Raw genomic sequence first — 27,042 nt, forward strand, 5'->3', positions numbered from 1 at the left:
AGAGTTACTATCTATAGTGGAATCATACCATTATTTTGGGGCATATTTGTTCAACCCAGAAGAAAACTGAAATGTGAAAGTTTGGAAATTTAACTAGTAAAAATATCTCAAGTTTGTAAGAAAGTAATAAATGTTCCAAAGAGAAGATCACATTTAATGGAAATGTTTCTTTTTGGAAATAAGCCAAAACACCACCACAGAACAAAACTGAAATAGGGTTTCCTTAAAATGTGGAAACAAATTCCAAGCTCCTGAACAATGTCATGTGTAATGTATTTAAACTGATCGAAATATAGAAGATGGCATTGTGGGCTTTTTTGCTGCCATCAGGACCATATTTGATTTTTCACTCTGGCATCTCTTATCAGATGACCCAAGCACAATTTTTAGGCTTGGTTGTGGTGTCTGAGAGTATATTGAAACAAAGTGATAAATATAGGCCTAACTTGTCAGTGTAATAAATGTTATTGAGCCAACTGGCAATATTTCTAAGGGCCATGGGCTCAGTGAATGTTCTTGAATACAAACCTTACAGTGTTTATACTGCTTGAAAACCACTAATTAGAGCCAAATGTCTTAGAAAGATAACTGGCATTCTTTTTTGATAGTGTTTGTCGACGAGGAATGTTCAATTGCACATATTATCCATGCCCAGCCGTGTGCACAATATATGGGGACCGGCATTATCATTCTTTTGATGGACTGGAATATGACTATATCAGTGATTGCCAAGTATTTTTGATAAAGGTATGTCACAACTATGTACTTTTATTTGCACTTGTGTGAAGACTTAATGTGAAAAACAAGTGTGCTGCTACATGCTATATCAAATCCAAATGTCATTTAAAAAACCTATAAAAGTTATAGCAATTTTAAACATTCCCTTGACTCATTCTTAAGGTTTATTCTTTATAGGTGATGGGCTAATTCTTAAACTTTCTGTGCTTCTGTTTTGTCATTTGTAAAATGGAGATAATAATTGTAGCTGTCTCCTGGGGGTAATTCTTAGGATTAAATAAGATAAATGTATGTAAATCTCTTAGATAATGTTTGATATATAGTAAGTGTTCAATAAATGTCAGCCATATTTATTTTTATTGGCTTAGTTTGGTGAATACAAATATAAGACATCAAACCAGCATTGAATAATATATATTGTTTATGGTTATAGCAATAAAGAGACATTACTCTCAATTCTAGACATGTTATCTTGATGCTATCCTGCAGTTAACCCTGGGCTTTGTATATCTGATAAAATCCTTAAAATTTCTCATGTTTAGTGCGCTTAGATTTTCCTTATACCTGAATTTTATTTAAACATCATTGATTCCAGAATTGAATTTCTAAATCTAAAACGTAAGTTTTAGAAAGAAGCTTTACAAGAATAAAGAAAATAACATCTTTTCTTCCAGCAAGGTAACTTGTGATTATCTTGAATGCATGTTTTTTTTCCCCCGAGTAAGGCTTTTATGTTATTAGAGGTTTGTGTGTGATCCTGTTCTTTTAAGCATATTTCAACAAAGTAGACACATTCCTATTTTATATTAGTTCTATTAAATAGAAAACGAACAGTAAAATCGAAAGTGTTCCAAACTTAAACAACTCCTGCTTATGCTTTAAACCATTAAATTTCCCATTTGGGAAATATTCTCAGTCAGCCTCCATTATGAGCAGCTTTAAGTTTCTTAAAGAATAGATCCAAATTTGTCCAGGAAAATTCTAAAGTTGAGAAGATTGGGATCATGCCTTACATTTGTTTTTTCCTCCCCAAGTCATTTTGCAAAATAATGGGCCTTTGGTGAACTATTACTAACTACTTATTTGAGCTGTATGCTCTGCCTGGCTTTTTCTTAACCTCTCATTTGTCTTCACGGTAGAGAAATCATACTGTTTACTCGTCTTTTTAAAATAATGATTGTGCAGAAAGCATTTCAAGTAGAATATTTGTCTCAACTCTGGTTCCTGGTGAAATGAAAGTATGTCCTTATGTTTGATGCTGAATGACTAGAGCAGCCTTTTTTTTTCTTTTCTTTTCTTTTTTTCTTTTTTTTTCCTTTTACTGACACTGCACTATAACAGCATTCCATTTTTCAGGCAAGAGCCATTAAAGTTTGGCTTTTAGACTTTTAAAACCTGATTTCCTATCATCACTTTAATTTGCTACTATATCTTTCTGTTAAAAATCAATACCTCATGTTCAGTTTCAAATTTTAATAAGATGTGTCTGCTTCTATATAAGAAGATATGTCATAGGAGACATGCTTCTAATCTTTTAGTAAGCAATGAAATTTAGGTCCCTAATTTAATATCTGGATTAAGATCTGTCCTTAGGGTTCATGTAGTAAGATTAAGATATGAAGAATATTAAAAGTCTAAATTTCTAAGTTCTAGAATTATATGTGTCTGGTTTTCTGCCAAAGCAGAAGTATTCTTTCTTTTTTTTACACCGACAATGTTTTTTTTAAAAAGAAAGTGTTTATAAAGAATAGACTTCAGAATGTGACTTTTACTGTATTTAATTTGGTAATTAAAGAGAATAAAAACTGGGCGCCTGGGTGGCTCAGTCAGTTAAGCCTCTGACTCTTGATTTTGGCTCAGGTGATGACCTCATGGCTCATGAGTTTGAACCCAGCATTGGAGTCTGCTTGGGGTTCCCTCCCTGTCTCCCTATCTCTCTCCCCTCCCCCACTAATACTCTCTCTGTCTCTCTCAAAATAAATAAATAAACCCTAAAAAAAAAGAATAAAAAAAACTTACTATTAATAACTAATTAGAGTTATACTAGTGAATTATTCACTATATTGTAATGGACATTTTTATAAAAATTAATAAATATCATTGTGATATTTTATCCATAAGATTGATCTTCATTATTTTTTTCTTTTCTAAAATATATTTTTAAAATTTATTTCTTTATTTTGAGAGAGAGAGATGGGAGGAGGGGCAGAGAGAGAGAGAATTCCAAATCCCAAATCCCAAGCAGGCTTCTCTCTGTCAGTGCAGAGCCCAACATGGGGCTTGAACTCACAAACTGTGAGATCATGACCTGAAATGAGATTCAGAGTCAGATGCTTAACTGACAGAGCCACCCAGGTACCCTAGATTGATCTTCATTATTAACCTTAGATATTAAGGTTCAATATTTACTTTGCATTGTAATAGTTTACCTACTTAGATAAACCATCCTGTATATTAAAACCTTCTAAAATATTCAGTAGCTCTTAATAACATAAGCTTTCCAGTAATTATCTTTTCTTTCTCTTTTTCTTTCTCTTTCTTTCTTTTCTTTCTTTCTTTTTCTTTCTTTCTTTCTTTCTTTCTTTCTTTCTTTCTTTCTTTCTTTCTTTCTTTCTTTCATATTTAAATTTACACTCTATGCCTCTATGCTAGGAGCTCTAAGGGTACAATTGTTAAGACATTAGCTTTACCCTCAATTGTTTTATGTTTGGAGAAGTCATTAATAAACAAGAAACTAGAAGCCTGGGATAAATTAAAGCTCTCTTGTTGGAATGTAACTGATTTTGACTGGAGAAACAGCAAGCAGGAAAGTTTCATGGAGGGGGAGGAACTGATACTACATTACAACTCATTTATTTTTCAGGGTATTGTCAGGTAGATTTCCTCAGTAATGAAGCACCTCAGGGTGGTTTTCTTTTCATGGCATTCTGGTTAGGTGCCTGCTATTTCAGGGACCCAACAGTAGGGGGCTCCTGTGGTAATCTGTGGGCAAAACTCCAAAGGAAATCCCATCCCAAGGAAATCTTTGCACAAGACTGTACAGCTCACAAAGGCGACAACTGACAGATGGTCTTGCCTCCCAGGCAGCAGGAATTCAGGGATGTTCTGATGGCATTTATAAAACTGGGCCAGTGTCTGTGTCACTGCTCGACTCTGCTTTCTCAGCCTTGCTTGTATAACTCTTTTTCTGTATCTTTTACTTTTGCATCAGTTCATTGTTTCTGCTTCCTTGTATTTTAAGCTTGCTCTCGTCTGTTCAGCCCCACTCTACCTTCTATCCTCTTTCTGTCTGTTTACCCTCAAATCTTAATACAAAAAAACTTTAAAAAATCCCCACCATTTTCTGGTTCAAGTGTGAGAGATAATCTAATAGACTAAAGTAGTCTTTTTTTCATGCTTGCATTAAACTCCGTTGGCCCAAGTTGGTACCATGATTGTATCAGGGGTAGCTGGGTGGCCTGGCTGCATCCCGGCCACAGTGTGGAGAGTGGCAAGATCACCCCTTCTGAGTCATTATGTGAGGAAAATGAGCTCTCAAGGAGAAAAATCCAAAGCCATTAAATGATCTCTAAAGAAGCCAAAGTTACCAGAAGGTTGTTTTGATGCACCAGAAGATTCTCATTTAGAGAAAGAACCAGCGGCAACATTTCTGGATGATGTTAATCCTGTTACCAAAGAAAAAGGTGGCCCCAGGGGCCCAGAACCTAACCAATGGAAACTGGAAATGAAAAGTACACTGTATTGATTTTTAAGCCATATTTTGTTTGTTTTTTTGTTTGTTTATTTTAATAATTTATTGTCACATTAGCTAACATATAGTGTATACAGGGTAGTCTTAGCTTCAAGAGTAGATTCCTGTGATTCATTGCTTACATACAACACCCAGTGCTCCTCCCAACAAGTGCCCTCCTCAAAGCCCATCTCCCATTTTCCCACCCCCATCAACCCTCAGTTTGTTCTCTGTATTTAAGAGTCTCTTATAGTTTGTCTCTCTCTCTGTAAATTTTTCCTTCCTTTCCCCTATGGTCTTCTGTTAAGTTTCTCAAATTCCACACATAAGCGAAAACATATGATATCTGTATTTTTCTCACTGGCTTATTTCACTTAGCATAATACTCTCCAGTTCCATCCATGTTATTGCATATGGCAAGATTTCATTCTTTTTCATCGTCTGGTAGTATTCCATGTTATATATATATATACCACATCATATATATATATATATATATATATATATATACACCACATATATATGGTTATGTGGTATATATATATGTGGTATATATATATGTGGTATATATATATATATATATACCACATCTTCTTTATCAATTCATCAGTTAATGGACATTTGGGCTCTTTCCATACTTTGGCTATTGTTGATAGTGCTACTATAAACACTGGGGAACATGTGCCCCTGTGAATCAGCACTCCTGTATCCTTTAGATAAATTCCTAGTAGTGCTATTGCTGGGTTGTAGGGTATTTAAATTTTTAATTTTTTGAGGAAATGCCACACTGTTTTCCAGAGTGTAGACCATATATTATTAACTTCATAGCATGTTTCATGACAGCTGTCAAATATATAGGTAAAATTTGGTAGCATGAAAGACTATTTATGGTCTTTATATCCACCACTAATTAATGAAAAAGCCTGAAGACTTCCAAAAGATGATGTAGCAGCAATGGAAACGCATCATTCAAATCTCCTCTTATGGGAAGCAGAATTGACTGAGAACCCCGGCTGCTGCCCCATGGGATCCACCACTGTGTTCCTGCTGAAGTCACACTTCCCTCAAGCTGTTCCCAGCCAATGAATGAGTATGGTGGGGTTACAGTAAATGAGTATGCTTGCCCACTCCCATGATGTGTAACATCGGCTCAAAGACTCCCCATTAGCCAGGCCAGAATTTTCTTGGTACTGTGCTGCTGTCTGAGACTCTTCCTACCCAATCTTCCTTTTCTCTCTCTTTCTATTCCTTTTCTTTCCTTTTCTCTCCCCTTCACAGGTGTCAGACTCTGCCTACTTTTCCTCTTTATAATTCAAAATGTCTTCCCAATAAATCTCTTCCACATTAAAAAAAAAAAACAAAAAAACAAAAACAAAACCAAAAAACTCTGTTGGCCCATTGGTGAATGTACTGCTTTGGATCCAAACTGCTGTGGGACAGAAAACATGGCTGCTAAGTTTGCTATATCAGAAGAAACTTTGTGTTGGATTGTTTCCCCTAAAAGGGGTAGGGGCTAAGACAGGTGTTTAGATTGACCGACATATGGAGTAAAATAATATTCTACTTTGAGACGTGCTGACATTTTGTTTTGGAATCAGTTGGGAGAATATTTTCTATAAATGTTTGTAGTACCTCAGAATAAAAGATTTGAGGAATCCATGTGGCACACTGGTGTTGACCTTGTCCCTCTGGCTTTATAATCATTACTTACTATGTTGCTTAGCAACTCTATAGCATTATCTTGAAATCTAATATTAACTTGAAATACATTAGAAATGAAAATTATAGAAACATGACTCTTAGGAATTGATATTGTCTCAAGTTACTGTCAGCAATAACATGATATTACAAAACAGACCATACAATATAGAATATTTCATGGGAATTCTGAGTTTAATATAAAGAATAATCTAACATTGAGGAACTTTCATTAATAATAATAGAAAGGTAATGGCAACAGAAAGCCTTTCAGCTGGCTTTTCACATCCCATAACCTAAATAACTTTTCTCAAGAGGATGAGCGAGACAAAATCCTGAATTACATATTTTTTTCTTATTTGAAAATCATTCATTAAGCCAGAAAATGAGGCATGATTTTTTTGAGTACAATGCCATAATCATCCTAATGACCTTTATTATTCTCCTTTTCAAAATGTAAGCAATGATTTGCAAAAGGATTGTTTAAGAAGAAGCAAAAGCTCTCAGTTCCTATGAAGGAAGGAAGGAAAAATGGGTCACAGAGGGACACATTAATTACTTTTTCAACACTATTCATTGAAAACCTATCCTCTTGGCACTAGGCTATAGTAATTACATATAAGACAGAAAGAATTTGGCCAAGCCAAAAGAAATATTGAGCTGGCATTCATATTGCTGGTGATATGAAACACTAAGTGTAGAGAATTTATAAGACCTATATGATTTCCAGGTATTTAAAGACTTTTTCACTTTGAAAATAAACACTGACCCATATGTCTAAAAATGAAAAGAATTCAGGAAATGCATGCAGGCCTTTGAAAATTGAATACAGAGCTCAAAGAGAAATGCCACATTTTTTTTTTCTCTGGTGAAATTCCCACCTTTTACAAGTTAGTGAGAACACTCTTAGAGCAGTGTAGCTTTTAACTTTTGGAGGGATAAGGACTTTAAAATTTGATGAAAACCATGGACTTTCTTCTTAGAAAAATATAGGTAATCAAAAACAACATTTTACAATGAATTTCTAGGGCCTGTAGAGCTATACAAGCCCATCCAGGAAACATATCAAACAAGAAACCCTGATTCTAGAGAATGTGTTCTTAGTGGGAGTGGCTGAAGGAAGGAGGAGGTGAAATGGAGGTGAGGAAGTTCAGAGTGTATGGGCTAAATACCATTCTCCAAAACTAAGGACTCCCTACAACTTACAGTTGATTTTTCTGCTCAGTCATTGCTAGACCATTCCTAATTTCTCTATAAAAGTAGCATTTTAAAAATTAGGATTTTGAGCTGTCTCTGCTTTTATTCAGCCAAGTGACCTTGGACAATCCGTTAACCTTTTTTTTTTTTAAATTTTTTTTTCAACATTTATTTATTTTTGGGACAGAGAGAGACAGAGCATGAACGGGGGAGGGGCAGAGAAAGAAGGAGACACAGAATCGGAAACAGGCTCCAGGCTCTGGGCCATCAGCTCAGAGCCTGACGCGGGGCTCGCACTCACGGACCGCGAGATTGTGACCTGGCTGAAGTCGGACGCTTAACCGACTGCGCCACCCAGGCGCCCCCATTAACCCTTTTTAACTTCACTTTCTAATCTGTAAAGTGGAGATAATTTAAAAATTATCTTAAGAATTAAATATCAAAGAAATAATTAAATATAACATGTGTAATGTTCAAAGGAAGCCCTCAAATGATACACATTACTGTATTTACTAACGGTACCAAAGTTTTGTATCTATTTCCATTTTAACCTGTAGGCAAATTATTTAGCCAGAAAACTTTTCAAAAATATAACAAAAGATGTTGCCTCAAATGAAAACATTTCTTTTAAAATTTCTCTGACATGTTCTTAGGTATTTATTAAAAGGAAACTGTTATGCTAAGTGAAATAAGTCATACAGAGAAAGACAGATACCATATGTTTTCACTCTTATGTGGATCCCGAGAAACTTAACAGAAGACCGTGGGGAAGGGGAAGAAAAAAAAAAGAGAGAGAGAGCAAAACCATAAGAGACTCTTAAAAACTGAGAATAAACTGAGGGTTGATGGGGGGTTGGAGGGAGAGCAGGGTGGGTGATGGGCATTGAGGAGGGCACCTGTTGGGATGAGCACTGGGTGTTGTATGGAAACCAATTTGACAATAAATTTCATATTTAAAAACAAAGAAAAAAAAGAAAAAAAGAAACAGAAACTGGTTGATAAATTTGATCTATAATAGTAAAATAGAAAAAAAAGTTTTGCTAAAACAAAATTTTAATGGAAGATATTAGAGATAAATGTTTAAAGATTGAGCTATTTTGGTTTATTTGCATAAACTTTTTTACATTATTAGATCAAAATGATTTTTATCTTAGAAATAAGATGTATTTTGATTTCAGTACAATCCATTGTTAATCTTGGTCTTTAAAATTTTTTAATAAAAGATAACCAAAAATTATATATAGTATATACTTATATTAATGCATTATTTTTAACATTTCAGAGTGCAGATGATTCAGATATATCTGTCATTGCCCAGAACAAGAAATGCTTTGACAACGATATTGTTTGTTCTAAAAGTGTTTTGATTTCAGTTGGGGACACTGAAATTTATCTGAATGACGCTCCTTACAAAGAGGTTAGTAAATTATTTCTTTTATGATCATTTTAACTTGTCCCAAGAATACTGAAAACAAAATAGAAACGATTTGGGGTACTTTTCTCTGTAAGTGATTACTCGATTTCAATTTTCTTTTCTTTGTTGTTATGTGACTTCAGTAAATCACACTTGTCTTTTTCATTTACACTGCACTTCTCTATATTCCAATTCTTTCCTCTTTTCTTCATCTCCATGGTGACGATTCTGGCCCCAGCAACCATCACCAATTATCTGGAGTACTACAACCCTCCACAATAGACTCTCGGCTTCCTGTCTTAGTTTTTCTCTTATCCTGCCACACTGCAGCCAGAGTGGCTTCTTTCTAAAATGGGAATCTAATCTCCTGTCACTGTAGTGCCTCACAACTTTCAAATGACTTCCCATTCCCTTTTACGATCTCACCAATCTGACCATGGTCAGTCACCTCTCCTGCCTCATGTCTCATCACTTTCTGCTTCGAGCTCATATTCCAGAAGTTGGAGCTCTTATTAGTTCTTTAAATGATCAATTTTTTCTCTCACCTCTGGTTCTTCATGAAAGTCATTGCTCCCACCTGGATCAGCCTTTTCTTTCACTTACTCTTCTATGGTAGGTCTCATCTTAACTCCTTCAGGGAGTTCTTCTTCATACCTTCAAGCACTTTGTTGGGACACAAGTCACACTTTAGTGAAATTATTTGTGTGGTTGTCTGTCTTTTCCATTTGTCTACGAGTTCTGTGAGAAGTGGGGCCATGGTTTCCCTTATTCCTGTATTCTTGGAGCCTGCCCAATTTGAAAGAATGAATACATTTCATTCATTCATTCATACATTTTACTATATACCAAAATCTGTATTAATTATTGGGACTAGAACAGTGAAAAGACACTGTGCTTGCCTTTAAAGAATTATACTCAGGCAAGGGAGACATTCACATAAACAAGAATGTTCAGTGTAATGTGCAAGAGTGTATAGGACAGTATGGGAATCCCTGAGAAGAAGCCAACCTTGGATGTTTAGGGTAGTTGTTAAGAGTGTGGACTTTGTTAAGAGTGTAGTGATTTAGAATCCCTGTTTTTTTCACTTGCTAGTTGTGTCACTTTGGCCAAGCTTACTTAACCTCTTTAAGCTGCAGCTATCTCAATTGTAAATTTGGGATGATTAGAGAATCTACCTCTTAAGTTCATACAAGGATTAAATGAGATAATGGATTTCAAGAAATGGCTTTCCTCTTCTCCTTCACCCTCCTTATTTTTGAGAGCTCAGAAGATATGCTCTGGATGAAATGATTTGAACTGAGTCTTTTTTTTTTTTATGAAATTTATTGACAAATTGGTTTCCATACAACACCCAGAGTCTTAAAGGATGAGTAGGTATTAGGCAGGTGAAGAGGGAGAATAGAAAGGCAGTCAATACAGAAGAATGGTCATGTTAAAAGGAACAGAGTTGAAAGATACAATGGTTTGTTTGGAGAATTGCGAGTGGTTTAGTTTGGTTGAAGTATACAGGGATAGTGGAGGGACAGTATGGCAAAGAGATTCAGGGAGGAGTCTCCAGGCTGACTTTAAAGCAGGGGACATGGGAACAAGGGCAGTAGACAGGAGGCTTGTTCCAAACCACAGAGGCTCTTAAATGGTGTAAGATATTTGAACTTGTTTTACAAGTAAGAAATTTTGGCATTGAGAAAGGACATGATCTGACATATGACTTTTTTTTAAGTGTATTTATTTATTTTGAGAGAGGCAGAGAGAGAGAGAGAGAGAGAGAGAGAGAGAGAGAGAGTAGGGGAGGAGCAGAGAGAGAGAGAGAGAGAGAGAGAGAGAGAGAGAGAGAGAAAGAGAGAGAATGAGAGTCCCAAGCAGGCTCTGTGCTGTCAGCACAGAACCCAACAAAGGGCTTAAACCCAAGAACCATAAGATCATGACCTGAGCTGAAACCAAGAGTCTAGTGTTTAACTGACTGAACCACCTAGGCACCCCTGATATATGGCCTTTTAAAAAGTGGCCTCTCTGAGATTTTAGAACAGAGTTTCTCAAAGTTTGGTCTGTAAATATGCATTAAAATCACCTGGAATATCTATTATAAAAGCTGGTTTCTGGGCCCCACCTTAGTAATTAGAATGGCTGAGGTTGAGGATGAAAATCAATTATTTTTAATGGTACCCCCAATTCTTCTTGACATTAAAGTTTGAGAACAAGTACTTTAGATCATAGTTTATACTTCAATCGGAAATGTTGAGACCAACCAGGCAGCAATCAAGCTTTTGGCAAAGCAAACAGAGTCTCTATATCATGTTGTTATATTTTGGACATAATTGCTGCAGTTTGGTATAGCTATCAGCTGGATATTCATTTATAGGTAAAGGTTCTAAGAACAAAAATTGTTTTTTTTTTTTAAAGAGAAAACTGAAGAGAAAATAGTAACTGTTCTTGTAGGGACAGTTTGACACATTTTTGAAGCGGTAATTACAGTTCAGTATAGCTTTCAACTTCCAGTGCTCACCTGTATGCATCTCCATATGAGGTGTGAATTATGAAGTAAGATAAAGGAAAGTCATAAAAATGGTTTCCCCCACTAACAAATCCCCCATTAACATTTTTCCTGAGCATTAGAAGTAAAAATAAGTACCATTATTTTATGGCAGATGGATTGCTCATCTAGGTGAAGGAAAAAAACTGTTGCTCTTTCAATAAACGCCCAATTTTATTTTGTCAAATATGTAAGATATAACTGTTTTATAAATGTATTTAAGCTGCCCTTTAAATGTGTTAATTCTCCACATTTATAACTTATCTTTCTAAAATCACTAGAATTTGTTGAAAATTCTATAATTCTCATCTAAAGTGGACGTTTCTATTTTGGGTAATTCACAACACCCTCCCTCTTCCAATGAGCAACATCTTCGCTTCCTAATCTGAACAGAAAGGGGTACAATATCTCCTTTAGACCAAAGAGAACTGTTTTTCTTGTGGTAAAACATCCTGTTTAGTAAAAATGAAGGATTTTTTTTAGCTCTACAGGCAAATAGAAAAGTTATCTTTCACATCAGGAAAACTGATGCAAAACCAACCTGAAGGAAGTCTAATAATAAGCTGTCTTACCCAAAAATTATTTTTATGTTCTGAAGATTTGTCAACCAGGTCAAGGGAACTTTAATAGGAAAACACACAAAAAAGTGTTTTATGGATTGACAAGAGCTGTTAGCCACAAATATTGCACTTACTTGCTTTAATTGCTGCTGATCAGGCTGGAAGATGAGACCTGTGAACAGGCCAGTGAGAGAAGGTTTCAAAAATATATAAATCACACATTGATCTGGTACATCTTCCAAGGAGCTAACATTCAGGTGAGGGAGAAGACAGATAGCAAAGCCAAAGACAAAGCATATAATGGAAGGGTACTGAAAATGTAATCACAACAATAAAAATAGGTTCTGTGGCAGAGAGTGACTTGGGGGCAGGACAGGCTGCACATATTATGGGTTTCCTTAGAAGTGAAAATGTGATGTGCCTTGTTCAAAACAGGAAGTTTTCCCTCTCCCTTTGTTTTGCGCTCTCTCTTGACCTACCATGTTTTTTTTTCCCCCTTTATTTTTAAGGCCTTGGTCACTCAGAGACAAGGGTACTCCCAGGTTGAGTGCAGACCCTCACAGGCACCCAGGGCCCTGCCCCAGAACTTCAACTTGGCACTTGGAGTAGAAGGAAGGAGGTTAGGTAGAGTCCATTAGCCATATATGTGCTTACACAATATATATACTATTGTATATAATATACTGAGTACTTTTAAGTTTGACCTTGGTCTAGATGACTGAAAACTCTTTGTAGAGATGACTAAGTTTACTTAATTTGCCCTAAGGGATGTTTCCAAAATGTCATCTATAGTATAGTATTTCCAAACTATGCATTTGTTATTTTAGGGGGGAGAAAAATAATCAAAGAATTCCATATCCGCTTCACAATTTTTATTTTGCTTCTGACTAAATTTGCTTTACTTACTTCTATTTAACCATGTATTATTAAAGTTATTATATGAGTTAACTGGAATGTCAGATTTAATGTAAATTTTATAGGGTATAGCACCTGCTCCTAAGGAATGTTGCATATTTGTACTTTAGGCTAAAGGTACTCTAAATTTTCCCAATGGGTTCCATCTCTGGTTTCGCTCTAATCTTATTATTTATAGCACACAAGTTATTTTCTTTTAATAGAAACACGGTCTGTCACTTTCCTATTCAGAAACTTTTATTGAATGCATTTTGCACAAAGAATAGCAACCCTTGACTGTACGGATAACTTGGCTGCAAAAGGGCCTCAGACTATGCTTGTTATGGAATCCATGCTCTAGACTTTTGGTGCTCTCCTCAGTCCTGAACAAATCTTGAACTTTCTCACCCCAAGTCTCTATTCAAGTGATTACTTTTGCTCAGAATGATTTCTTCTCCATTCTCATTTCCAGCTCTGTGTACCTTCCTATGTAGGGCTTCTTGCAGATCCATTCATATCCCACTCCTTGCAAGAAAGCTTTCTAAGTCCCCTTAATGGAAATTCACCTCCCCTTTCTCTCTCTCTCTAGATATGAATATAGGTGGATAGATAGATATAGATAGATCTGTCTATATATTGATACATATGTCTATAGATATATCTGTCTATAAATCTATCTGTACATATGTTTTATATATAGAGTATACACACACTTTGTGTTTTTGTTTTTGAATTCTGCAAGTAACATCATACATTTTTAGTACTCAATCATATTTATTCATCATTAGCAAAGATTTTCTGAGTCAGAAGATATATCCCCTTAATGTACTCTATGTCTGTGCCTTTGTTTATATTCTTTTCTATCACAGAAATATCTTCTCACCTTCGCTCATTTATCCATGTTAAGCCCCTCTATCATCTTGTGTCTCATTACCAATTTATGTATTTCCTGTTTTATGCATTTGTTTTGTGTTTTACTACAGAATTCAGACAAGACGGGCCAAGCAAAAATACTAGTACCTAGACACTTACTGGTGGATATTAACTTAATTAATGTTTACATTTTGGTTAGGGAACAAGGAATTAATTTTTTTTCTTTCTTTTCCCTTTTTAAAGAAACGATCAGGTTTTTTTCTGGAAAATAACCCTACATACCAGCTTTGGAAGGCAGGGTACTACATAGTAGTATACTTTCCAGAGAATGATATCACTATTCTTTGGGATAAAAAGACAACCATACATATCAAAGTTGGACCCCAGTGGAAGGTAGGTCAACCTGTTTGGTAGATCAATCCAAATGAAATGTGAGAAATGAAATTACAAATACCTTTCAATGTTTTAAGAAAATAAAATAATTGATATTTTCTTTAGGAAACAAGTTGTATGTTCAGAATTACTAACTTGTAACCCAGTGAAGAAAAACTGTACCAACTGGAGTACAGCGCTGTGTGCAGTTCTTTTTAATTTTAACCTTAGAGTAACAGTTTTCCAAAGTTACTTAGGTCAGTTTCTTTCTTCCCATCCCTTTCGGAGTGGTTATATGATATGTTTGCAATATAGTTAGATTCATTTTATTACATTCTGCATTCCATCTTTTCTTCCACATTCTGGGGTATTTTTTTTGGAAATTTATTTAAAAAATATTATGGTCTAGAGTTCTATGGGCTTTAACAAATGCATGGCATTGTGTATCTATCACCAGAGTTGTATACAGAACAGACCTATCAACTCCCAAATTTCTTCCATTATTTGCCCCATTATTGTTAACTCTTGTTGATCTATTTTTCATGTCTACAGTTTTGTCTTTATGCAACCTGTTGGGTCTGGCTCCTTTGACTTGGCAAAATATGTTTAAGATTCATCTATACTGTTAAATGAATTAATAGTTTGTTCCTTTATACTGTTGAGTAGTATTCCATTGTATGGATGTACTAGTTTGTTTTATTCATTCATGGTTGAAGATCCAATCTGCGCTGTTTAGAATTTTTGGCAATTTATATTCTAAATTGTTTTAAATATTGTTTTCTGTTAAATGCTTTATAAGTATTATCAAATATGTCTATTATTTTAAATATTTTCAATCCTATTAAATATTTTAAACTCGTATATTAAAGTTGTTTTGAAACACTGATACATTTTTAGAAATCCAGTTTATCTGAAATTGAAATTGAGACTCATGGATCTAATCTGTAGCAAGTTAGGGAAAAACTGTGATAGTAACAATGTATTCTTATAAAATTATGGAAAGGATACATATATTTTAAGATTTTAATATGCTGTAAGTTGAAGATATGATTGTGTATTGTCAAGCCATTTTCTTTCGACCTCAAGTGAGATAAAGCCCATAAATCTGTTACTAGGTGTTTGCTGGCTTCTTGCATTTCTTTGATGAAAATTAAATAATTTAGTCATCGCCATGCTTTCTTCAACCATATTCCTCTGCCACTTTAATTATGTATCCTCTCTTCCCTACTTTTTGGAAGTGAATTAACCAACTATTCTTCTACATCTCCCCCTTCGCTGCTGCCTCACATTGTTGGGTGGCCAATGGTGGAAGTGGCCATTGTCTTTGGATAGTTATTGTGGCTTCTTAGAGCTGAGGCACCATGGTAAGCAATGGTCATGACAGGTGCAATCCCAAGGTTATTGTCATCTTTGCTGGAGACACGGGCAGCCTTCTTCATCATCTACTTAGGGCTGCATTCCATTCACCAATACATGAGGAGAACATTCAGTTTCAATGTTTTAAGGAGGATTTCCATTGTTTTAGGAAGATCATTCTTCTCTGTACTTTTGATTTATCTCCCTCTTCTAAGTAAAGTGTTTCACATTTTTTTTGAGAAAATGCAGTGAGTAATGTTGATGTGAATAATTCATATGTCACTTTCCGTAACCATTTCATAACCTATAACAACCTCTACAAATATGAAGTAAAATGTGGTTTTTATTTATTGTGTCTCATGGTGGCATGATACATGGAAATTAAAGTTAACTTTTTTCTTTAGACGTTATGTTTTGAAAGTTTTGGCTTTTCAAAGTATGATCTAATGAACAATGTATTATTTTTATTGTTTCAACATTTACAGTGTTACAAAATCTTAAGCTTATCAGGTGGGACTTTCATATTAAAAATTTATATGTATATGAATATATACAAAATACATATGCATATACACATATATTGTAGTGTCTATATTATACTTTTCCAAGTTACTTACATTATTGTATCAATGCTAAGACAATGGTAAGAGTGGATAGATAAAATTTGGGGGATGGTAAAACGTTATAAGAATTTTAAAATAACTTAAATACAATTAAGTAAATATGAAATTACACCATCTTGAAACATATTTATATGTGTGGAAATTCTTAAAATGTCAATTTTAAATCTTTAAAAATTTTTAGTGACTGAGCCTTTAAATGTTGAAGTGAATATAGAATATTTCATATTTCATGATAATTTTCTTTCACTTTAGAACAAACTATCAGGATTATGTGGAAACTTCGACAAATGTACTTCAAATGATATGACCACATCCAATAACTTAGAAGTGAGAAATGCCCAGGTATTTGGAGATAGTTGGGCATTGGGGCAGGTAAGTAGAATATATGTATTACAGAACTTAAAAAATATTTTGGTATATTTATCATTTTATTCTCATAAGAATATTTATTTAGATAATACTATTTTATGTCATAGCTGACAACTTACTTTCACATTTACTTTCTCATGTAATTCTTGTGACAGTCTTGTAATGTTAAGGGCATTGCCTCTATATTATAGATGAAGAAATTGAAGCTCAGGAAAGTTAAATGACCTGACTAATACATGCTCAGAAAGAAGTAGAGGTGACGTTCAAATTCACGTCTTTTAATCTTATAATTTTCCTTCCATAAAGCAAAATGCTTTATCAAGGTATTTATATTTCTAAGAATGTAACTTTTGTCAACTCAAACCAATGGATAAATGAAGGCAGAATTTCTTACCATTTGTTCTCCAGACATGGCTGTGTGTGGGGTGGGAATGGGTAGGGAGTGGATTTGTGGTCAACTACATTTGGGAGCAATTTGAATAAATTAAGTTAGACATATTTCTTTTTTGAAGGATTTCCTTCCAAGGGAGGGATGAATTTGAAAGATTTTCCAACTTATTGACACAGAACCTATGTTTTAATGTATTAGTTCTGAAGGAAATAGTGTCTTATGGGTCACACTTTGAGAAATGCTGAATTAACTCCGAAAACAGAGTCAAATTGAAAATTGGTGTCATTCTTTTCTTCTACTTTCTCTTTTTAGCCTATTTTTCTTTCTGGCTAAGAGCGGTATCCACAACTACAGTTTTCTGATTGGTTACTATTTGATTAATTGCTTTACCACTTTACCCAATTTACCTAATATATCTAAATTTCTTTAAAAACATAAGAGGGGCCTCAGATAAAACATTCACCTAATTCAGTAAAATTTAAGCAGCATATTTCATTGTGGTCTAAGCTGAAAAGTACAAGCCTTTTATTTAATATATGAACTTCCTACTCTATGGAGAGATACCAAATCCTTTTTATTATGGCTCTCATATATCTTGTGGCATTTAGAAGTTTTTGAAGGAAATACCTTACATTTGTTCTTTCAAAATGAATTAAGGTATAAACAATTTATAATAATACCTAAATATTTGGATCAAAGAATTTTAGACTCACTATAATGTATATTCTTATTCATACCTAATCCAAAAATAAAAATTAAGAAAAAGTTTTTTCATTTGGTAAGTTCTATTTAGCACTTCATATTTTCCAGATTCTTTGAACCCATAAAATGATTAAAACAAAGCCTCTGTCATTAGAAATTTCGAGTCCAGTTTGGTAGTTGAGGTAGAAAAATTAACAATGAACGTATGAGACAGGTAGGTGCTTTGATAGAGGGGAATGGCTTGGACTTCATTATGGTCAAAGGAAAGTTCCTGAAGAAGGTGTCATTGGGCTGAATCCTGCAAGCCTTATGGTAGCTACACAAATGAAGGTGATGGGTAACAGCATAGCAGGAAAGGAGAGAGCAGCCCATTAAAAGGTGTCAGGAACACTGGTGCCTAATCGGATTTTAAGAGGTTGTGTATGGCAGTTCTGGAGGGTCTGAAGTAGGCAATGGCTAGGATGCAGAGTATAGAGTGGCAAGATAGTCCTAGGATCTACCTAAAACTAGTTGGGAGGTTCTTTAATCCAGCTAGTTGTGTTAAGTCAGAGAAGATTTAGAAAACGACACAAACCTATGAGGCATTAAAGATTAAAATCAGCATCTGCTGAAAGATTGTATTTAGGAATTATGAATCTGGAGGATTCAAGGAAGTCTCCTATCTTGCTGGCTTACTGGGTGGATGCTGGCACTCTTCACTGAGGAGAGTGGATGGTGGAGAACAGTGGGTACAGGACAGAGGTGCAAAGGTAAGAATAGGTTAGGATGCACTAACTAAAGAGAAGCAATAGAGAAATTTATGTGGAGATTTCCAGTTTTGAGATTCAAGAAAGAGATTTGGGTGGAAATACAGATTTGGCACTTACTAGTGTATACAGGTTGTTGAAGCCATGAGAAGTGTATAGAGTGGGGAAAACCAGGTTTGAGGATCAAGCTTTATATAGACGGAAAGGGTAGAAGAATGGGGGGTAGCAGCCAATGAATTAGAAGAAAACCCAGAGGAAAATGGTGTCACAAGGAACAAATGAGGAGAGATGTTTAAAAAGGGTGAAGTAATATACAGAGTCAGAGGTAGCAAAAGATTAAGTGAGATGAACACCAAAACATGGCCTTTATATTTAGGCAACTCTCATGAAGAGACAATTGATGACATTTCCAAGGTGGTTTCAGGGAGGTGGATTAGAAGAGGCAGAGACCACATTTCTGAGTATGTGGGAGGTGAGCTTGTAGACACTTGTGCCTGTACAACTTCTCAGAGAATGGCTGTGACAGAAATGAAAGAGCTGAAACTGGAAAAAGAAAGAGAATCATTTGCTCATGCAGTTTTTTAATGACCACATTTGAAACAAATTCAAAAACTGTTTACTCTCTCTCTAATATCGCCATAATTTTAACAGTATGCTTAGTTGTTTTAAAATAAAATAATATACACTATTAACATTGAGTTGGCTGACTACAGATGCTTTAGGTAAAACCTGTCTAAAAGAATGAGAATACAGTAGATGTGATTGTAGTGGATGGAGTCAGAATGGTTTACTCTGGTTTCGGCTTCAGAAGTCCCCCCTGGGAAACTTTCTCTTCTCCCTTTTTTTTTTCTTCAACAGTGTGAAACCCCAAGTGAGTTATTTAAACCCTGTGAGGCACATCAAAACAAATTTCCTTATGCCAAGAAAGAATGCTCCATTTTGTACAGCGATGTTTTTGCTCCGTGTCGCAATGTGGTAACTGAATACTTTACTAAACTTTCACATTTAAACGGGTACTGCCATTATCTATGCTATTTGAGATGAATGGGACAAGCAAGTTAGCTAACTATTGGCTCTTCAGGTGTACTACCTAACCATTGTTAAGAAGACAGATTTGGTAGTTTGTTTTTCTGTAGAAGAGATGCATCCAGTTGACTTACTTTCCTTCTCAATCCGTCTTATGTAACAGCATACATTTATACGTAATATTTGTAGTACTCTGTTCTAGTTTACAGAACATTTTGACATATATCCTCAAAGTCAGAAATGATACATCAAAGCCACAAATGTTTTTCTTCAGCGCATTGCTTCATTTCATGGGTGTTCTTCTCCTCAATCCAATGTATTGTTTAAAAGTATTAGTGGTGGCACATTTTAAAATGGTCTTAAAAGCATACCAAGATGGAGTGTGATTTATTCAGAAATTTAAATTTCTTTTTTTTTGAGTTTATTTATTTTGAGAGAGCGAGAGAGCGAGCATGTGCATGCATGTGTATGCACACACAAGCAGAGAGAAGAAGAGACAGAATCCCAGGCAGTCTCCATGTCATCAGTGGACAGCCAATGTGGGGCTCGAACTCACGAACTGTGAGACCATGACCTGAACTGAGATCAAGAGTCAGATGCTTAACTGACTCAGGCACCCCAGAAATTTAAATTTCTAAATGCCTTCCCAACATAATAATTTTAGACCCCAATAAAGTTAAAAAAAATAAAGTATTCATAAAAATCAGTAAAAGTGCAATTGGTAATAGAACATTCTTTTAATACTATGAGAACATGCCAATAATGAAACAGCGAGCTTCTACAAAATATAAAAATGTTACTAGATTGCAGGTGCTGAAATTCTGTTTTTTGTTAACCCTATTACCTGTTTTGCTAGTTTTTTGATCCTACATTTGCCTAATAAATTCCTTTCTCCTTTGTCCATAAAAAGTTTTGAGATATTGAGAACTCTAGGTGGCAGTATTAGGCTGATAATGCCAAATTTTGAACCGACCAGTTAGTTTTCTTTTAGAAGGTTGAACTTTAATCAGTTATTGTCAGTACTTATTGAAATTAACTCATTTTCCATTCCATTTTCAGATTGATGTCACTTCTTTTGCCAAAAATTGCCATGAAGACACGTGTAACTGTAATCTCGGTGGGGACTGTGAATGTTTATGTACAAGCGTAGCAGCATATGCATACAAATGTTGTCAGGAAGGGGTATCTGTTCACTGGAGGTCATCCACTGTTTGTTGTGAGTACCCTACTTAGAACATCAGCATCAGGTGAGAATCTCATAAAGAGATTAATCATCTTATCATCGAACAAATACCATGGAATGCATAGAAATAGGATTTCTTTAAGACAACTAAGTTTTATATTTCTTTGACAGTGCAGATAAACTATAGTATATCTATAAAGGATTTATAAAAATAAAAATTGAGGTCAAATTTTCCCTTCTGTGTCTGACTATTGTCACTTTAACGTTTGAACTATAAATTATACACCATCCTCAAATCGTTTATGACTGCATTCCCCTTATGGCTGTGAAATTTCACTTTCTGATTATCAGAAATGTATTTTTTTAAAAGGCATTTGAATTTGCTTTCAGGTTCACATTTTTAAACTTTTGATTTACTTGTGTAGATGGTTAAGTCATCGAAAGAATGCTTAAGATTTTAACACTTTCAGTTGACATTTCTAAATAGGCAGATATATTTGCCTACCTATAAAATAACTTATAAAATCTGATTAATGACAACACATCACTCTTAAAGAATTCTCTTTGCTTAGAGGAAGTTCCCAAATAATGATATCCTTCTGTGTTCTTTCTTTTGGTCACTGATAAACATATAACCATATTTTGCATGCATTCAGATAAGTGGTCAGATTCTTATACAGTTTAATATTTATTCTTTTATGTTTTAGCACTTGACTGTGAATATTACAATGAAGGTATGTGATATTTATTGATTGATTTATTTTTTTCTGTTTGCTATTCTCCCTTTTAAAAAAATATAATTTATTGTCAAATTGGTTTCCATACAACACCCAGTGCTCATCCCAGCAAGTGTCCTCCTCAATGCCCATCACCCACTTTCCCCTCTCCCTCACCACCCCCCACCCCCGTCAACCCTCAGTTTGTTCTCAGTACTTAAGAGTCTCTTAAGGTTTGCCTCCCTCCCTCTCTGTAACTTGTTTTTTCCCCTTCCTCTCCCCCATGGTCTTCTGTTAAGTTTCTCAAGATCCACATATGAGTGAAAACATATGGTATCTGTCTTTCTCTGCCTGACTTATTTCTCTTAGCATAATACCCTCCAGTTCCATCCACATTGCTGCAAATGGTCAGATTTCACTCCTTCTCACTGCTAAGTAGTATTCCATTATATATGTAAACCACATGTTATTTATCCATTCGTCAGTTGATGAACATTTAGGGTCTTTCCATAATTTGGCTATTGTTGAAAGTGCTGCTATAAACACTGGGGTACACGTGCCCCTATGCATCAGCACTCCTGTATCCCTTGGATAAATTCCTAGCAGGGATATTGCTGGGTCATAGGGTAGTTCTATTTTTAATTTTTTGAGGAACCTCCACATTGTTTTCCAGAGTGGCTGCACCAGTTTGCATTCCCACCAACAGTGCAAGAGGGTTCCCATTTTTCCACATCCTTGCCAGCATCTATAGTCTCCGGATTTGTTCATTTTAGCCACTCTGACTGGCGTGAGGTGATATCTCAGTGTGGTTTTGATTTGTATTTCCCTGATCATGAGTGACATTGAGCATTTCTTCATGTGTCTGTTGGCCATCTGGGTGTATTCTTTGGAAAAGTATCTATTCATGTCTTCTGCCCATTTCTTAACTGGACTATTTGTTTTTCTGGTGTGGAGTTTGGTGAGTTCTTTATAGATTTTGGATACTAGCCCTTTGTCTGATATGTCATTTGCAAATATCTTTTCCCATTCCATTGGTTGCCTTTTAGTTTTGTTGATTGTTTCCTTTGCAGTACAGAAGCTTTTTATCTTGATGAGGTTCATTTTTGCTTTTAATTCCCTTGCCTTTGGAGATGTGTCAAGTAGGAAATTGCTGCGGCTGAGGTCAGAGAGGTTTTTTCCTGCTTTTCTCCTCTAGGGTTTTGATGGTTTCCTGTCTCACATTCAGGTCCTTCATCCATTTTGAGTTTATTGTGTATGGTGTAAGAAAGTGGTCTAGTTTCATTCTTCTGCATGTTGCTGTCCAGTTCTCCCAGCCCCATTTGTTAAAGAGACTGTCTTTTTTTTTTTTTTCCTTTGGATATTCCTGTTTTGTCAAAGATTAGTTGGCCATATATTCTGGTCCAGTTCTGGGGTCTCTATTCTATTGCATTGGTCCATGTATCTGTTTTTGTGCCAATACCATACTTTCTTGATGATTACAGCTTTATAGCAGAGGCTAAAGTCTGGGATTGTGATGCCCCCCACTTTGGTTTTCTTCTTCAATATTACTTTGGCTGTTTGGTGTCTTTTGTGGTTCCATACAAATTTTAGGATTGTTTGTTTTACCTTTGAGAAGAATGCTGATGCAATCTTTTTTTTTTATTAAATTTTTAATGTTTTATTTATTTTTGAGACAGAGAGAGAGACAGAGCATGAGCAGGGGAGGGGCAGAGAGAGAGGGAGGCACAGAATCGGAAGCAGGCTCCAGGCTCTGAGCTGTCAGCACAGAGCCCGACACGGGGCTCGAATTCACGAACTGTGAGATCATGACCTGAGCTGAAGTCGGATGCTCAACCGACTGAGCCACCCAGGTGCCCCAGAATGCTGATGCAATCTTGATTGGGATTGCATTGAGTGTGCAGATTGCTTTGGATAGTATTGACATTTTAACAATGTTTATTCTTCCAACCCATGAGAATGGAATGTTTTTCCATTTGTTTGTGTCTTCTTCAATTTCCTTCATAACCTTTCTACAGTTTTCAGCATACAGATCTTTTACATTTTTGGTTATTCCTAGGTATTTTATGGTTCTTGGTGCAATTATGAATGGGATCACTTTCTTTATTTCTCTTTCTGTTACTTCATCATTGGTGTATAAAAATGCAACCAATTTCTGTACATTGATTTTATACCTTGTGACTTTGCTGAATTCATGTATCAGTTCTAGCAGACTTTTGGTGGAATCTGTTGGATTTTCCATGTAGCGTATCATGTCATCTGCAAAAACTGAAAGTTTGACTTCATCTTTGCTAATTTTGATGCCTTTTATTTCATTTTGTTGTCTGATTGCTGATGCTAGAAATTCCAAAACTATGTTAAACAACAGTGGTAAGAGTGGACATCCCTGTCATGTTCCTGATCTCAGGGGGAAAGCTCTCAGTTTTTCCCCATTGAGGATGAGATTAGCTGTGGGCTTTTCATAAATGGCTTTTATGATGTTTATGTACATTCCTTCTATCCTGGCTTTCTCGAGGATTTTTATTAAGAAAGGATGCTGTATTTTGTCAAATGCTTTTTCTGCATCTATTGACAGAATCATATGATTCTTATCTTTTCTTTTATTAATGTGATGTATCACGTTGATTGATTTGCGAATATTGAACCAGCCCTGTGGCCCAGGAATGAATCCTACTTGATCATGGTGAATAATTCTTTTTATATGCTGTTGAATTAGATTTGCTAGTATCTTGTTGAGAATTTTTGCATCCATATTCATCAGGGATATTGGCCTGTAGTTGTCTTTTTTTGCTGGATCTCTGTCTGGTTTGGGAATCAAAGTAATGCTGGCTTCACAGAATGAGTCTGGAAGTTTTCCTTCCATTTGTATTTTTTGGAACAACTTGAGAAGGATAGGTATTAACTCTGCTTTAAATGTCTGGTAGAATTCCCCAGGGAAGCCATCTGGTCAAGGACTCTTATTTGTTGGGAGGTTTTTGATAACTGATTCAATTTCTTCACTAGTTATGGGTCTGTTCAAATTTTCTATTTCTTCCCGTTTGAGTTTTGGTAGTGTGTGGGTATTTAGGAATTTGTCCATTTCTTCCATGTTGTCCAGTTTGTTTGCATATAATTTTTCCTAGTATTCCCTGATAGTTGCTTGTATTTCTGAGGGATTGGTTGTAATAAATCCATTTTCATGCATGATGTTTATCTATTTGGGTCCTCTCTCTTTTCTTTTTGAGAAGCCTGGCTATAAGTTTATCAATTTTGTTTATTTTTTTAAAAAACAAACTTTTGGTTTCATTGATTTGCTCTACTGTTTTTTTTTTCCTGGATTCTATATTGTTTATTTCTTCTCTGATCTTTATTATTTCTCTTCTTCTGCTGGGTTTGGGGTGTCTTTGCTGTTCTGCTTCTAGTTCCTTTAGGTGTGCTGTTAGATTTTGTATTTGGGATTTTTCTTGTTTCTTGAGATGGGCCTGAATTGCAATGTATTTTCCTCTTAGGACTGCCTTTGCTGCAACACAAAAGGTTTGGATTGTTGTATTTTCATTTTCATTTGTTTCCATATATTTTTAAATTTCTTCTCTAATTGCCTGGTTTACGCATTTGTTCTTTAGAAGGATGTTAAGGAACATGCTTTTGGAGGTTTTCCAGACTTTTTCCTGTGGTTGATTTCAAGTTTCATAGCATTGTGATCTGAAAGTGTGCATGGTGTGATCTCCATTCTTTCATATTTATTAAGGGCTGTTGTGTGACCCAGTATGTGATCTATCTTGGAGAATATTCCATGTTGACTTGAGAAGAAGGTATATTCTGCTGCTTTGGGATGTAGAGTTCTAAATATATCTGTCAAGTCCATCTGGTCCAATGTATCATTCAGAGCTCTTGTTCCTTTATTGATTCTGTCCATTGTTGTAAGTGGAGTATTAAAATCCCCTGCTATCACCACATTCTTATCAATAAGATTGCTTATGTTTGTGATTAATTGTTTTATTTATTTGGGTACTTCTGAATTCACTGCATAGACATTTATTATTGTTAGCTCTTCCTGATGGATAGACCCTGTAATTATTATATAATGTCCTTCTTCATCTCTTGTTACAGCCTTTAAAGTCCAGTTTGTCTGATATAAGTATGGCTATGCCAGCTTTCTTTTGACTTCCAGTGGCATGATAGATGGTTCTCCATCCTCTCACTTTCCATCTGAAGGGGTCATTAGGTCTAAATGAGTATCTTGTAGACAGCAAATAGATGAGTCTTGTTTTGTTTTGTTTTGTTTTTTTTATCCATTATGATACCCTATGTATTTTGATTGTAGCATTTAGTCCATTTACATTCAGTGTTATTATTGAAAGATATGGGTTTAGAGTCATTGTGGTATCTGTAGGTTTCATGCTTGTAGTGGTATCTCTGGTACTTTGTGGTCCTTGCAACATTTCATTCACAGAGTCCCCCTCAGGATCTCTTGTAGCGCTGGTTTAGTGGTGATTAATTCCTTCAGTTTTTGTTTGTTTGGGAAAACCTTTATCTTTCCTTCTATTCTGAATGACACACTTGCTGGATAAATGGTTCTTGGCTGCATATTTTTTCTGTTCATCACATTGAAGATTTCCTGCCATTCCTTTCTGGCCTGCCAAGTTTCAGTAGATAGGTCTGCTACTACCCTTATGTATCTACTTTTGCATGTTAAGGCCTGTTTATCCCTAGCTGCTTTCAGAATTCTCTCTTTATCCTTGTATTTTGCCAGTTTCACTAAGATATGTTGTGCAGAAGATCGATTAAAGTTATATCTGAAGGGAGTTCTCTGTGCCTCTTGGATTTCAACATCTGTTTGCTTCCCCAGATTGGGCAAGTTCTCAGCTATGATTTGTTCAAGTACACTTTAAGCCCCTTTCTCTCTTCTTCTTCTTCTGGAATTCCTATGATATAGATAATGTTCTGTTTGATCAAATCACTTAGTTCTCTAATTCTTCCCTCCTGATCATGGATTTTTTTTATCTCTCTTTTTCTCAGCTTCCTCTTTTTCCATAATTTTATCTTCTAATTCACCTGTTCTCCCCTCTGCACCTTCAATCCACGCTGTGGCTGTCTCCATTTTATTTTGCACCTCATTTATAGCAATTTTTAATTCATCATGACTATTTTTTAGTCACTTGATCTCTGCAGCAATAGATTCTCTGTGTCTTCTATGCTTTTTTCAAGCCCAGCAATTAATTTTATGACTATTATTCTAAATTCTTGTTCAGTTATGTTGCTTGCATCTGCTTTGATCAATTCTTTAGCTGTCACTTCTTCCTGGAATTATTTTGAGGAGAATTCTTCCATTTCATCATTTTGGCTAGTTTTCTGTTCCTTATAAGTTATAAAAGCTTGTTATGTGCTCTGCACCTGCGAGCACTGCTATATTAAAGAGGGGTCATACACTTTTCAGGACCTGGCTCTTCAGGAGGTGTTTTTTGGAGAGTGTTTACTTGCTCTCTGTTGTTGTGACTTTGGTTATTTTATTTCCCTACTCGTAGTGATGTTTTGGACCCTCTACCAGGTGTGCTTTGATTTGTTCCCTGAAGTAGCCTTGGAAAGGAAAACAAACAGACAAACAGGAAACAAAAACACACAAATAAAACAAACAAAAATTAAAAAAGTAAAAAGTAAAACAATTAAAAAGCAAAAAACTAGAAACACCACCTACAAGTAAAGGACAGGGTGGAGGTGGTGCCAGTGAAAGAGCACATACAAAGAGAGAAATGACAGGGGTGGGGGTGGGGGGAGAAAAAATAAGCATTGATTAGGCAGAGAGACTAAAAGACTTCATCCAGAGACAGAGAAAGGAAAATAAGGAAGGAGTCGGGGTGGAAAAAGAAACAAAAGATACAGTTACCCAGACAGCTAAACTATATGGCTTGATTATTCCAGAGAGAGAGAGAGAGAGAGAGAGAGAGAGA

The 27,042-nt window shown here is 35.5% G+C and overlaps 1 protein-coding gene across 1 annotated transcript in view; it reads left to right on the plus strand.

The window, feature by feature from the left end:
* Positions 1–27,042, plus strand: part of OTOGL (otogelin like) — a 136,585-nt gene that overhangs the window by 51,784 nt on the left and 57,759 nt on the right. The window contains exons 22-28 of the mRNA XM_043564287.1: positions 609–747; positions 8,646–8,780; positions 13,878–14,027; positions 16,238–16,357; positions 19,052–19,168; positions 20,279–20,435; positions 21,110–21,136. Coding sequence (XP_043420222.1) covers positions 609–747; positions 8,646–8,780; positions 13,878–14,027; positions 16,238–16,357; positions 19,052–19,168; positions 20,279–20,435; positions 21,110–21,136 — 845 coding nt within the window. The remainder of the gene's footprint in view (positions 1–608; positions 748–8,645; positions 8,781–13,877; positions 14,028–16,237; positions 16,358–19,051; positions 19,169–20,278; positions 20,436–21,109; positions 21,137–27,042) is intronic.

Source organism: Prionailurus bengalensis, chromosome B4 (genome assembly GCF_016509475.1).
Source record: "Prionailurus bengalensis isolate Pbe53 chromosome B4, Fcat_Pben_1.1_paternal_pri, whole genome shotgun sequence".
Classification (NCBI taxonomy): domain Eukaryota; kingdom Metazoa; phylum Chordata; class Mammalia; order Carnivora; family Felidae; genus Prionailurus; species Prionailurus bengalensis.